Genomic DNA, 14,156 nt, shown 5'->3' on the forward strand with positions numbered 1-14,156 from the left:
TGCTGCTGTACATACAATAAAAGCCTATTGTCTCTGTGTAGTGTGCTGTCCTACATACCCAGCCAGCCAAGCATAACAGATGGTTTTCTACTCTCCTTCACTCATTTGACCTGTTGCTTAACACAGTCCATTTACCTGTTTGTTCAGGAGCAGAGTTCTCTACCTGCCCTGTGCTGACACTGTGGGTTGTTTCTGATAACCCTGGCCTATCAGGTGGCCCCTTGTTCCTGAGAAATCACCTGAAACGTGGATTGGGTGGGAATTTAATGGCAAGAAGGAATTGTGGAACTCGTTGTGGTTACTCATTATTCTTTCTCTCAGTTATGTTGTAATACCCTGAGTTGGGGGGCAAAGGGGAAGGAGTGTTGAGGCCTTGATCCTGTGGAGAAGATGCCAGTACTAAAATAGAACAGCCTGGGAACAAGGTTCTCCTGCAATTATTTTATTTTAAAAGTTATGTTATAAATCAGTGCTGCCACAAAGCCCTGCCAGACTGAGGGGGGGGAACCAACAAAACTAAAACAACAGAACACACAGCCAACCAAAAAAATAATAGGCATTCACATGAAAATAGCCACAACAGTGTTTCTATTTCCCTTCCAAAAATGAGTGCTGTCCCTTCTTTTACAAGGAAATATTATGTTTCCTTACTGGGGGTTACTGCTCACATTTACATGTCTGTTTATTTCACTGCTTTGCTGAAAGTTCCTAATGCTCTCCCAACTTTTTCCTTTTCCTTCCTGCTCTAATCAGGGGAGAGGTTTTATACTTTGTGTGATGCCATTTCTGTACATTAGCAAAAGTGACAAGGCCTATCAGAAGGAGAGCAGGAATGGATGTAGCACTGTCTGGCACCACACCCTTCCCTTAAGTTCATCATTCTCAAAGAATGAATGTTTTTATTATCTCTCCACCCAGGCCAGCCTGGTGTAAGGTGCAAGTTCACAGTCTGATGTTAACTCTGCAAAAAAAAAATAATTTTAGACCTACAGGATCCAGACTCACATGCATTCTAAACATACAGATAACTATTCTGAATTATTTTATACTTATTCTGACAAAGTGAATGCACTGCAAGTAGGATAACCACCCTTGTGTGCTGGATGCTGGAGAAAACCAGGCAGAGATCCATGTGAGTATGCACTGAGATGTACAGGGAAAATAAATTAAAGCAGATTATACAAAGCTAAAGGCCAGTCGGCTTCAGTCTTTGAAAAAGCAAATGACTTGTTCATGCAGTTAGATCCTTGAAAAAACTCCCCTTACTGCTACTGTGCTCATTGAAAACTTCTGGTGAGTCATTTTGAAGGAATAAATGGTTCCCCCTCCCAAAATTAACAGTGTCTTGCCAAGAACAATGTTTTCAAAATTCAAATGCTGCATTATTTCAGTTTACCCAAGCACCAACAAGAAGACAGTCCCAAGATGGTCATGTCCTGGGGTGCATCAGGAAGAGCACTGCCAGCAGGTCCAGGGATGGGATCCTGCCCCTCTGCTCAGCCCTAATGAGGCACATCTGCGTTGCTGGGTCCAGTCTGGGCTGCTCAGGACAGCAGGGACATGGAGCTCTTGGAGCTCTTGTTCAGCCTCCAGAGCAGACACTGAGAGGGGACCTCCCCCAGGTCAGTAGGGGCTGCAGGGAGGGGGCAGAGGATGGACCAGGCTCTGCTCAGGGGGCCCAGCAATGGCACAAGAGGAACGGGCAGGAACTGATGCCCAGGAAGTTCCACCTGGACATGAGGAAGAACTTCTTTGTTGTGCAGTGACTGAGCACTGAACACATTGTCCAGAGTGGGTGTGGAGTCTCCTCACTGGGGATATTCCAGAACTGTCTGGACACAATCCTGTGCCGTGTGCTCTGGGATGACCCTGCTGGAGCAGGGAGGTGGGACCAGATGACCCGCTGTGGTCCCTTCCATCCTCACCCATCCTGTGATTCTGTGAATACTCTCTACACATCCCTTTGGAACTGGGTACTTGTTATGCAGAAGGGTTCATGGGATGGGTAAGGTGAGAAGCAAGAAAGGCCCCGGCTTCTGCCAACTGTTAAAAGATGTAGCCAGACGTGAGAAGAGCACATCCCCTGGAGAGGACAGAGCTGGTGCCTGCTTTCTATCGCCTTTAAATCTGAAGCAGTGCTCTGACTATGAACCAGTCACACCACAGTGGCATGGCTGCGTAAGGCTTTGGGGGGACTCTGATGCAGGCAACACTTCTTGCAAGAGCTAAATACTGGGGCACCATGCCTAAGTAGTTCTTGCTGTGGCCACCTCCTCTGAGGGGGTTCTTGGCTGCACAGAGACACTTCACATGGGGAGTGGTGAAGTGCCCTGAACTGAAGGCTTAAGCCCCCTGGGGGAAGAAGGGCACTCTTTTTGTTTCCTGGGATCAAGCCTCTGTGGTGGCCCATTATATAAAAATATAGGCATTGCTGGTTAGGTTTCTGAGTGATGTGTGTCTGCAGTGTCTGCTGTCAGGCACAGCAGGGCTGAGCCCTGCGAACACCAAACTGACGAGACTTAGGAATCATATAATCAATTAGTTTGGAAAAGACCTCTGAGATCATCAAGTCCCAACACCACCATGTCAACTGGACACTGAGTGCCATGCCCAGTTTTTCCTTAGACACCTCCAGGGACGGTGACTCCACCACCTCCCTGGGCAGCCCATTCCAATGTTTAATAACCCGTTTTGTGAAGAAATTCTTCCTAATGTCCAATCTAAACCTCCCCTGGAGTAGCTCGAGGCTATGTCCTCTCATCCTGGAGCACCGAACCTCTACGAGGCTTGGGATATGGAGGCACAGGTGCTCAGGTGCATGGCCAGGGCTCGGCTTTGGAAACACAAGGCATGTCCAGAAAGGGCAACGAAGCTGGTGAAGGGTCTGGAACACAAGCCTGATGAGGAGTGGCTGAGGGAGTTGGGGTTGTTAAGCCGGGAGAAAAGGAGGCTTGGGGAGGACCTTCTTGTTCCCTACAACTCCCTGACAGGAGGCTGTAGCCAGTTGGAGGTCGGGCTCTTCTCACAAGCAACCAGTGACAGGATTAAAGGAAATAATCTTAAACTGCGCCAGGGGAGGTTTAGGTTGGACATTAGGAAGAATTTCTTCACATAAAGGGGTATTAGACATTGGAATGGCTACCCAGGGAGGTGGTGGAGTCTCCATCCCTGGAGGGACTGGACATGTCAACTCAGTGCCCTGGTCTAGTTGACACGGTGGCGTTCAGTCACAGGTTGGACTCGATGACTTCAGAGGCCTTTTCCAACCTGTCCTTGACTCTGTGATCCCCTTCGAACGCTCCGGGACGCCTCCAGCCAGCACTGCCCAGGAGGAGAAGGGAAACCCAGTCGGTGCGAAGCGGGTGCTCTGCCAGGCTCAGCGCGGCCACCGGAGCCCGGAGGAGCCTCCCGGGGAAGGGCTGCGGGGTCTCGGGTGCGGTGCTCTCCCGGGAAGGGCTCCGGGTGGCGGAGGTGAGGCATCCCGAGCCAGGGCGGTGAAGGGACACGGACACGGACAGGGATAAGGGCAGGGATAGGGATAAGGCACAGGGATAAGGCACAGGGATAAGGCACAGGGACGGGGACAGCGCCGCCGCCCCCCGCACTACACTTCCCGCCCTGCTCCGCGCCCCGGCCCCGCCGCCTTCCGCTGGCGCGTGGTTTCCGGAGCGGATCGGAACCCGGAGCGCGGATCCGATCCGGGTCTGGCCATTGCCGGGGCAGGTAACGCCGGTCCCCCCGCGCTCCTCCCGCCCGCACCCCGCGCCCTCCCCCGGGGCACACCCCGCCCGGGACCCCCCGCGCCCGCCCCGCCGCCGCTCCTCCCGCCGCCCCCCCCGAGCCGCGCGGCGGGGCCGGGGCGGGCGCGGCGGCGGCTCCGAGCGGCTCCCGGGGCGGCGGCGGCTGCGGCCCCGCCGCCTCCTCCTCCCCCGTCCTCGTCCTCCTCCGCCGCCGCCGCCTCCTCCAGGCCGCCTGTTCTTTGTTACAGCGGCCGGGAGGGCGGTAGCGAAGGGGGCGAGGCGGGTCCGAGGCAAAACCCGGCGGAGCCGCTCCCGGATCGCGGGCCCCGGGCGGGCTCCGGGAGGGGGTGGAGGCGGCGCGGTCCCGCCGGGGCGGCGGGGCGCGGGTGGGGTGTCCGCACGGGGGATCGGCCCGCGGAGGGAGAGGGACCCGTGGGGGCCACGGGGATGCGGGGCCGGGAGCGGGGAAAGCGCCTCGGCTTGGCCGCGGGGGGTCGGGAATGGACTGGGGGGGTGGAGGCGGGTGGGGGGGGGGGGCTTCCATGTGTGATCCAAAGGGAAGGGGGGAGGAGGAGGAGGAGGAGGAAGAGGCAGGTGTAGCGATGCCGATCCTGCCCTGGTGGGAGAAGGTGCGGCGGGAGCCTGAGGAGACAAAAGGAGGGAAAGCCGCGGACTGCGGCGCTTCGCACACGTGAATTTTCTGCAATACGCTCGTTTTCATTAAACTTTGCATATACTTCATGCACATGGTGATGGGGAGCGCTGGGAAGGGCAGGTGGCGCCGGCTCTCCCAGCCGATGTGTTACTCCCTGCCCCCCCCTCCTCCTCGACAAGAATTGATAGAATGGCCATAATTTTGTGGGAATGCAATGTGGCCTCTCTGTAGTTTGCCAGATGTTCTGCAATTACTTTGAGCAGTAGCATGAACAAGTTTGACTACATCGTGAGCAAAACTGCGTTTTTAAGTGCGTTCTTGCACACGTGCATCTGCAGCACCCGCCCACTCGTGCTTTCAAATTATTTATTCACACTTACTAGAAGCCATTCTCAAACCAATGGAAAACTGAAGAAAGGGAAACTTTAATTTTTACCTTGTTGGTCATTAAGTTCAAACACAGATTTTTAGGCATTGGATTTATTTTTTAGTTACTCTTGCCTATTTTCTTTTAATCCATTTGCAAGGTCGGAATTACTCAGCTTACCACTGGAGCCTGATTTCTTCCTTCAGCAGTTTATTAGGGGAAAGTGTGTTTTTGCATCAGTTCTTACATTTTTGGATCCTTTATGGCACGAGTGGTTCCATTACAGTGACTCACATGTCATGCTCTGCATGCAGGTACCTGTGATGCTGCAGTCTTCATTTGGGTTCCCTCAAGTTCCAAATATGTTTGGAGGCCCGTGTGGCAGCTGGAAATTTTGCGTGTAGCTGTGTGCTCTACTCTCGGGCACAAAGTCACTCATTTAATTATACAAGCAGAAAAAAAATGTGGTTTTCTGCTCTTTTACTGCCATCAGAATTAGGCCTTGTACCTGGTTTTATTTCTTCCATGTAGCTTCTCACCTGATTATTCACCGCCAATGATCGCTCTCTGTTTCATATAAAAAATCCCTGGAATTTCAAGAAGCTTTGATTATCTCTGCAAGACAAGAGCAGAATTATGGGCAGTGGGATGAGTGACTTAATGGAGTATTTTTCTGGTACAGATGCTTGAAAAGAAAAAAAAAAAATCAGACATGGCCCAGAGCAACAGCAGCAAGAGGGTAAAAAAATTCTGAAGCCTGTCTTCAGTGCCATCATGTGAGCTCACGTGGAACATCGTGACTCTGTTTACCAGCTGGAGCGGGTGGCACAGTGTCATTTATCTCAAAAACTCTCGGGGAAATACATGTGAGATTTGGGAGGAGTTTTGAAGCCCATGGGTGAGGAGTGTGAGTGTGTAAATCCGAATTTTGAAGCAGATAGGAGTGTTTGTTTCAGAGCACAGCGGGTCGTCGTGCTGGGCGCGGGAACGGCGGGTGACAGATCGGAAATCCTGCGACGTGCAAAACAAAAATCTTTGCTGCAGAGATGAAAACTGCGCTAATGCAGGTGATAACTGAGGTGTGGTATCCTTACCCACTGCGTGAGGGACCTCTGAGGGACTTTCACGCTTTCTCCCCATCACCTTGAACAACATTGATGCTCCTGTGATTTCTCTGCCCCTTTGTTGCTATTCTCATCTGACGGGCCCTGGAACAAGACTGATGTTGCTGCTCCTGTAACAACACATGTCCTCAATCTGCTGCTTGTCAAGGATGCAACACAGGAACATCCTGGAAGGGGAATGCCTTTGCTGAGCAGGTCACACAGCAGCATTGCTGGTGTGGCTGCACTGCATCCCTGAACCATTGACCGAGGATGTTATTTGTTAATTCAGCCATATTTAGGATTAAAGTCTTGTCAGGACATCAACTACCTAAAAATAGTGCGCCTTTGTACACCTCTTGAAATAGTGCAAAGCATCCACATAAAGTCTTGGTTAAAAAGCAAACCCATTTTTTACATCAGCTTACAATGCACTTTCTATGGCTGGTTTTGCACCGTTGTACTTTGGGTTTCCCTAAATACCTGTTGCATTGTTTGCTGTGCTTGGAGGGTAAGAGCTTTTGGGGAAATTTCCTGAATATGCTGTTGTGCTCAGCACTGGGCTTTTGTATAAACGTTTGTTATGTTATATGAGCTTAGTCCCCAAAAGCTGTAGCCAGAAAAGGCCCAGCTTGTGCCACAGATGGGCAGTGTTGCCCCCTTCCCAGGGCAGTGGGTGTTAGGAGGGATCCTGCAGTTGGCAGGTGGAGTTGGGCAGGGCAGAGCTTGGGACAGACCATGTGGGAAAGTCAGGCTGCCCATGCTCCATGACCCAAATTCCCCTTAGGCATTTGCCCAGATAGCTGAGTAATGGGATCTCTCCTGCCATGACCAAGAGCTGCAGTGACTGGGTGTCCCTTTGTATTCCCATCAGCTGTGATGGCTTTCCACCCAGTGCATTTCTTTGTGGGGGATGGAGCCCTTTGCTAACTGGGAGTTGTTTATGGATTGGTGAAGGAACCTGTTTGCTGCTTTTGGTGGAGGCTGGAGGTGGAGCAGGGTGTGAGTGCAGCTGGAATCAGACATTGCTCCCAGGCTTTAGCAGCACACTTGGCACAAGTGTGGAATCCTTCCTGAAGCAGTGAAAGGGATTGTGTGGGACTTGTGCTGAGAGGTGCCAGTGCAGAAGTAGCTGCTGCTCTGGGCTCCAACCTGAGGCCTATTTCCACAGCCCAGCCGGGCAGAGGGCATGGAGCATCAGTCTTCCAAGAGTAAACTCCTGATGGAGAGTCCTGCTCCTGCCCTGATCCTGAATAATGACTGTTCTTGTGCATATCTTTGGCTTGGCTTTTGTTGCAGTAGTAGCAAATGCTTTATCTGTTTTCAAACAGGGCTGTGCTAGTTTGGTGTGTCATGTTTCCTCTCCTCTTGTCCTCCTCCCTTTCACATGTTCTCTCTTTCTCCTTCCTATGCTCTTCTTGACAAATATACTTTCTGTTTCTGCAGCCTCATCTCTCTTAGACTTGGGTCATGATCTTCCTTTGCCTCTTACTGGGTTATTGGGAAAATTGCTTATTTGAAGAGGAGAGCCTTTCCATGGTTAGAAAAGAGAGAGCTATCTGCTGTTGTGATCTTAACCATAAATAATCAGACTTTTTGCCATAATTTAATCATTGAGGAGCAATAGATAGTGTTCATGCAAGTCTTTAATATAGGCCGACAAAAATGAAATTAATGTAGATTATCCTTATTTAATCGTGAAAGCAAATTGGTGAGTTACCACTTCATGGAAGGCCAGAGATGGGGTTTGTTTTCCCAGGTTTTCTGATGCTCATTACCTCAATATACCCTAGCCTTTAGGACAAATCTGTGACTTTACCTGCAGTTTTTAGGTTCTTAGGATTGTGTTTATTAAATAAGTAATCTGCCTTTCAGAGATAATTTTTTTAAGCTGCTATTCAGGAAAATGTTGCACAGAGCCTTGTTTCTACAGTCACTGGGGGTTTTAACAACTTTAATTTCTTTAACTTTCCATTGATACTCCTGCAGGGACATTAATGTGTTTGGGTGTGCTCTGGGCCAGTCAGCATCGTTACTTCACAAGGGGATGTTTACATAATATGGAAAGTAAAAGTCATTCGGAACTAACTTCATCTTTTGTATTTTGCCAGGTTTAAAAAATGGCTGAAGATGGCAGTGATGAGATTATGTTTATTTGTAAGTATCAGGAAAAAGATCTGACTCTCATGTTGTGTGGCTTGTCTACTCAGAATGTTTGAAATTAAAGACTAAAACAGACTAAGATTTTATTTAGAAAAATATTTTATTAAAGAAAGCTCAAACAGTTTATGAGGGAATAGAGAGGAGAGTGTGTAATTGAAGCATACACATTCTGATTCTGTTGGCAAACACACAAGGAAACCTCTGAATGTGAGTGAGCAGAACAGCTTTTTCATGGCTGGAGTAAGTGAGATTGAAGGCCTAACCCCAGTGTAAGCCTTTGTTTATCCAGCCAGCTTTAGCAACCCCGAGGTGTCTGTGAGGAACTGTGACGTCTGGCCTGACCTGAAGATCTGCACCTCCACAGGAGGGGGAGGCAGGCTCATTATTCTTTCAGAACAAGCCCAGTTTGAGAAGCAACAACTGCTCTGACAAGTCTCACTCATGGCATTCACTGCCTGTGCTTCGTGTTTCTGCCCTCTGTGTAACCCCGTGTGCCAGACCGGGCTCTGTGGCCTGGGATCTGGACTCGTGGGATGATGGTGAGTGAGGGAAGGCTGCAGCAGTGGTGTGTCAAGGAGTGTGGTGGACAGTGTCCTATCCTTGGTGGAGCTTGGCCAGGAGCTTGTTCCCCAGTGGCACATCAGCCCTGCAGCCTTGCCTTTGTCACCTGCCCGGACATGCAGGATCTGGTGTCGCTGTGGAAAAAAATTAAGACATCCAGAGTCCACTCACCTACTTGTGTGAGCAGAGAGAGCCCCAGTATCATGGATCCGATCAGGGCAGACCAAAATGTGTCCTTGGTTTTTGGATCCACAGGATTTTACCCCTGATGGCTCCACAGGTGCACTTTAACCTTATGGCAACTTTATCAGAAAGTTCGACTTTTCCCTTCCACCACAGATTCCTTCAAAAATAGTGTTGACTGCTGGCATTTGTATTGAGTTGCAGATACCAGTAGTGAAGTTACCTTGTCCTCCCCTTTATAAAAAGATTGTGGTGGATAGCAACAAGAATGGAGATGTGATGCCATTCCTTAATTGCACAGATAAAAAGTGTCACACACGCGATTTTCCTCTTTCCAGTGAGGTCTGTGGTCTTTGAATGTCTCGAGTTTTCTTGTGCTCTCCTTAATTAGTTTTTCCCATGGGATGTGGGGACTGCTCATGTTCTGAAGAAGTGAGTTGTTACAAATGATACTGTGCACTCCCAGAATTAACAACCTTGAGTACATATTTCATAGACAAGAGAGTTTTGGAATATCTTTTTATAGAAGTCCCCCGGAGGTATTTTATGCTTATTCCCATGCTAATTTTTGGGTTTCTCCTGTGGCTGTAATCTCTTGGTTGCTGTAAGGTATCCCCTGGATATTGAGACATGCCACACAATGCCAGCGTCATATTCCCCTGGATTTGGTCATTCCTCTGCAAAGGAGTGAGAGGAATGTGTGTTTTATTCCTGCATGTAGTTGTGGACAGTGCAGTCTGAACCCGTACAGTGGCTTATCTTTGCAGAAGTGAGGAGTGCCTTGATGCAATCAGGAGAAAAGAAAAACACAAAGTTTCCTTTGACAGCAAAGCCTGTGTGAGAAGCTGCTGCTCTGGCTATTCCTTCCTGTCCTCGTTGGTTATGACAGCCCTTTGTGGGTGATAATCCAGTTTTTTTCAGCAGTCTGGTTGACACATTCCTCTGTGGCTCCTCTCTGCTTTGGGAAATCTGTATTTAGCCCAGGTTATTTCAGGAATATTAAGCACAGTGTGAGCTACAGGCTCACCTAAAGGAGTGGGGATGGTGGGACAGTAAACAGGACAGCTGTAGGCTGAGTTTAGATGCTGGTGCTGCGTGGATGGAACTTCCCCACGGATTCTTTGCTCTGACACAACTGTCTGGTGCTGTAGAGCAAGCCAGACTGGGAAATTAATTCAGCTGAAAAATAAACTGATGGGAAGAGCTGGTTGTCTCATTCCTTGGTTCACCAGAAGGCAGCACAAACAGGAGGCAGCAGCCAGGCTTGGGGGTTGCATCAGTCAGTACTGCTGTTTGTCAAATATACGTGAATTTTCACTGCTGAGCTGTTTTTGTTGCCAGAAGAAGAAACAACGTGGAGCTGTGTATTGCAGTTTGGGATCCCCTCTTTTAGAAATCGTCCTTTTATTCACTGGGACAAATACCTGGGGGGAGAAGTTTCCAGTTAGGAGTTCAGAGTAGCTTTACCAGAGGGGACATACCTTGGAATGACATGGCTTTTGCCATGTCTCTTCCCAAACAAGGTATGGTGATCCTCTTCTTTGCATCCTTACTGTGGTTACCTGACTTGCCCTTGTAAGTGTGCAGCTCAGATGGAAATGGCACCACAGGAATATAACCCCTGTGTGATGATCTCCTCTGAAGCTGTGTCAGCAGCTGACCAGGCAGGGCAGTTTGGCAGCTATTTTTTCACAGTGAAGCAATGTATATGCATTTGGAATCCTGTTAAGTTAGCTTATTTTAGAAAGCCTCAAATTATCGTGGTCTGAAAATGGTTTCTTAGGAACCACTCAGTTCTGGGTAATTTACAGCCACTTAAACTAAAAGTTAATTTAGGTAAACTGACAGTGAACTAAGTGTATTGTGCAGCCAGATGACTAGTTTGGAAAGGCACCAGAAGGTATCTTAGAGGTCTGTCTCCCTGCTCTGTGGGTGAGAAGTGTGTGTGGGCCAGGCATGGCTCTGGGCAGAGCTGGGCTCCCAAAACATGCTTGTGCTGAGGTCTGTGCCAGTTCTGGTACTGATTTATGCCTCCTGTCACTGAAAACACCACATTAGCCAAGCTGTTTCTAAAAAACCAGGTTCTGGGGAAGGTAGTAATGTGGTTTTCTTTATCTGCTACGTGTTACAGCACTTTATCTGAAGAATAATGCCATCTTTAAGCAGAATATTTACTGTGGATGTAAGGCAATTATTTTCCCTCTGAGAGAGAATTTAAACTATTGTCTTCTGATAGCACTGATCACAGTGTGTGTTATCTCACCTATGCAGGTGCCAGCTATCAACTCGATGTTCAATTATTCATGTTCTTTTAAGCAATACAAATAAACATCTGCCTCTCTATGTATGTGTTTTGCCTGGTGCCAGGTTTGGCTTGGAAGAAGGAGGCAGCTGTCTCACAGAAGTGTTTTACCAACCTTTTCTCTCTGCTTCCTTGCAGGGTGCGAGGACTGTGGGCAGTACCACGATTCAGAGTGTCCTGAGCTGGGCCCAGTGGTGACAGTCAAAGACTCCTTTGTCCTGAGCAGGGCAAGGTAAGGAATGTTTGAATTAGTCCTGCCTAACCCAACAGCCCTGTTAGTCCTTTAAAACGTGTCTGCTGGCTAATGGGTGTCGCTGACAGCTGGCAAGCAAAGTCCCAGTGGGCTGCAGAAATTTATGGAAAGCACATGGCCTTGATTAAATAGAAAAATTGATGCACGCACTTGAGTGCTGGACTGAACTGAAGCCAAAAAAATAACTTGCCGCTCGTCAGGATTTGGTTTCTCTGCAGAGGTTTCTGGCAAAAAGTCAGGTAGTGCCAGATGGGGTGATGGCTCCTGTCTTAGTTGAGTACCTGCCACTTTTTCTCCTCCTCAAATGCACTGTATTAGTTTCACAGAAGTGCGTGAGGATTTCTCATTCATGCTGTATCCTCCTGCTTGGTATGAACTCCATCATTCCTCCACTTAGAAGCAAAACAAGTTGTTCTCATTATTGTGGGTCTTTAGGAATGATTAGGGGTAATAGTTCTGTCAGAAAATCTGTGACAGCACAGCAGAAACGCTCATGTTTGCCAAAAGAAACAAACAGACTCAATCTAGTTGGGAGCAAACACTGAGTAGTGATTTTTACAGAGAAAGACAATCAGGCGTTGTCAGCAAAATTCATATTAAGACGTAAAATGTAAGGCTCAGGAAAGGAACCAGCTATTGTGAAGATGTAGTACAAATCCAAAAAGGGAAGAGAGTTCAAATGGAGTTCAAATGGATTATATAATGTGCTCAAGGCTTCTATATTTCTCCTTGGGGGAGTCACAGGCAGAAAACATGGGCACGTGGGCAGCAAGTCTGGCACCTGCTGGCTATGTAGGCCGTAGTGTGTATTCCCAGGATCGTTTTGTAACAAATACTGGATGTGCTGGATGTGCCATGTGGGGCAGGATGCTCCCGGTGTCCCGCCCTGTCCACCAGCAGCGCCTGTGCAGGAGCTGTCACTGGTTTTCTGGGCCTTCCCGCAAAAGGAACTGCCCTGGCAGCTCCTGCCAGGCAGCACCTTCCTGTGCCTGGAGAAGCCTGCCATGGATGATCTCCTGCAGCAGATGTTAATGGTTAACAGCCCTGACACCAGAGGTGCTTTGTCTTTGGGGGTAATTTCAAAATAGGAACAACAGGAACCGGGGGTGGAGGTGCTTTTCTTACACACAGAAGCTGGGCAGTGCAGTGAGTTCCAGCCTGCACCACACAGATTGAAGGACTGTTATTTCTTACCTTTTATCTGTTTTCTTTTTCCTTGCAATTTAATGCTCTTACTTATTTGTACGATGGAAAATTACCACAGTGTCCAGAATTTCCAGCTGTGAGTGTTTGCAAATGTGGTGCTTGCACTGGTTTGCAGTCTTTTTTTTTTTTTTTTGACATGCAAATGCCAAGTTTTCCCTGGTGGAAGTTTGGGCTGCTGGGCAGTAGATTTGAAAGCAGAATTTAAAACTGACTGTATAACAGAAAAATGTATTTATTTTCTTGAAGAGTTTACAGCTGAAATCAGGTAAGATAAGGAAAGGAAAGAAGAAATGTAAGGGCAACCTTTATTTTACATCTGGGAACAGTAGCTGAGAGAGTGAGTTGTCTGAGGTTGAGGGCAAGTTTAACCACAAAGTGGATATGACTCTCTTAAAAAACAGTCTGGCTGTTTAACCACAATTGTTGTTTCCTCTGTCCTAATGAAGAGATAAAATGAATAAACCATAAAGATTGTAAAAGAAGTGTTGAGAAACATCTCCTGGGCTTCACTGTCTCTAACATTGCTTATTCTATGTTTAAAACTGAAAACTTTTTTTTCAATTAATTTTCTTATCACTATTATCTTCTTGTATTTCTCTTCATCTAGACACTAAAGCAGTTCTACCAGTGTCAACTTTTGTAGTCAGTAGTCTGTCTGATTATCCTTAGCTTTTCACCTGTTAGCACAGACCTGAAAAAACAGAGTTGCATTTGGGGTCTGTAAAACCAATACGGTGGTTCCAGTCATATGATTTTTTTGGGAAGATGTTCTCTGTAACAATCTTTATTGCACAGAAGCACTTGTGATCAATGTATCAGTGTTTGTAATAAGGGATCTACAAGGGAGATGGGAAACTTCCAGGGCTTTGGATCTGCATAAGTGTATAAAGTGTTAATTTGGGGAGGGATATAGTTTATTTTTTAAAGTAAGCATGATCATAACCAAAGATCTGTAGGATAATTCATTTGGGAAGAGGCCTCAGGATATTCCAGTCAGAACTAACATCCATGCTGGACCACTCATTTTTTTCATTTTAATGCATATTCTCCCTTCTGCTCTTGCCATGAGCCCATTTTTAATGTCTTTCCTGTACTGGGAGCCCAAAAGAGGAGGCAGTAAATCGTTAGGATCTCATGAGTGCAGAGCAGAGGGGAACAATCAGTTGCCCCAATCTGTTGGCTGCTCCTCCAAATCATCCAGGCTGTGTTTGGCCCCCTTTGCTGCTGGAACATGACCTCATGTCCACCTTGCTGCCCACCACCCCCCCAGGGTCTTTCTCCCTGGTGATGGTGCTGGCTGGGATTCTTCCTTCCCAGGTGCAGGGCTTTGCATTTGTCCCTGGAATTTTACATGGTTCATGGCAGTGTATCCAGGCTACCCAGCTCCCTCTGGATAGTCCTGCCCTCCGATGTATGGACTCTGCCCCCCAGTTAGTGTCATCTGCACTGGGTGAGAGTGCACTCCCTTGGCCCTTCTAGGTTGTTAAGGATTGTTTAACAATACAGGTTCCCAGCACAGCTCTCTGTGGTGCCCCAGTTGTTGTGGCCTCCGGGTAAAGAACCACTGATCATGACCCTCTAAGCCTGACCACCCAATGAATTATATCCTCTAGTAGTTGTGCA

At 48.0% G+C, this 14,156-nt stretch overlaps 1 protein-coding gene across 5 annotated transcripts in view; it reads left to right on the forward strand.

Moving 5' to 3' along the window:
- The first annotated feature begins 3,655 nt into the window (after nucleotides 1–3,655).
- PRDM15 (PR/SET domain 15) overlaps nucleotides 3,656–14,156 on the forward strand; it is a 36,430-nt gene continuing 25,929 nt past the window's right edge. For 4 of the 5 annotated variants that reach the window (XM_027689073.1, XM_027689076.1, XM_027689075.1 and 1 more), the window contains exons 1-3: nucleotides 3,656–3,723; nucleotides 7,977–8,022; nucleotides 11,213–11,306. In XM_027689073.1, coding sequence (XP_027544874.1) covers nucleotides 7,986–8,022; nucleotides 11,213–11,306 — 131 coding nt within the window. In that variant the 5' untranslated portion in view covers nucleotides 3,656–3,723; nucleotides 7,977–7,985. Of the gene's footprint in view, nucleotides 3,724–5,421; nucleotides 5,830–7,976; nucleotides 8,023–11,212; nucleotides 11,307–14,156 lie in introns of those variants that run through there. The other variant, XM_027689074.1, reaches the window with a different exon arrangement.

Source organism: Neopelma chrysocephalum, unplaced genomic scaffold, assembly GCF_003984885.1.
Source record: "Neopelma chrysocephalum unplaced genomic scaffold, ASM398488v2 Primary Assembly neopelma1_76, whole genome shotgun sequence".
Taxonomy (NCBI): domain Eukaryota; kingdom Metazoa; phylum Chordata; class Aves; order Passeriformes; family Pipridae; genus Neopelma; species Neopelma chrysocephalum.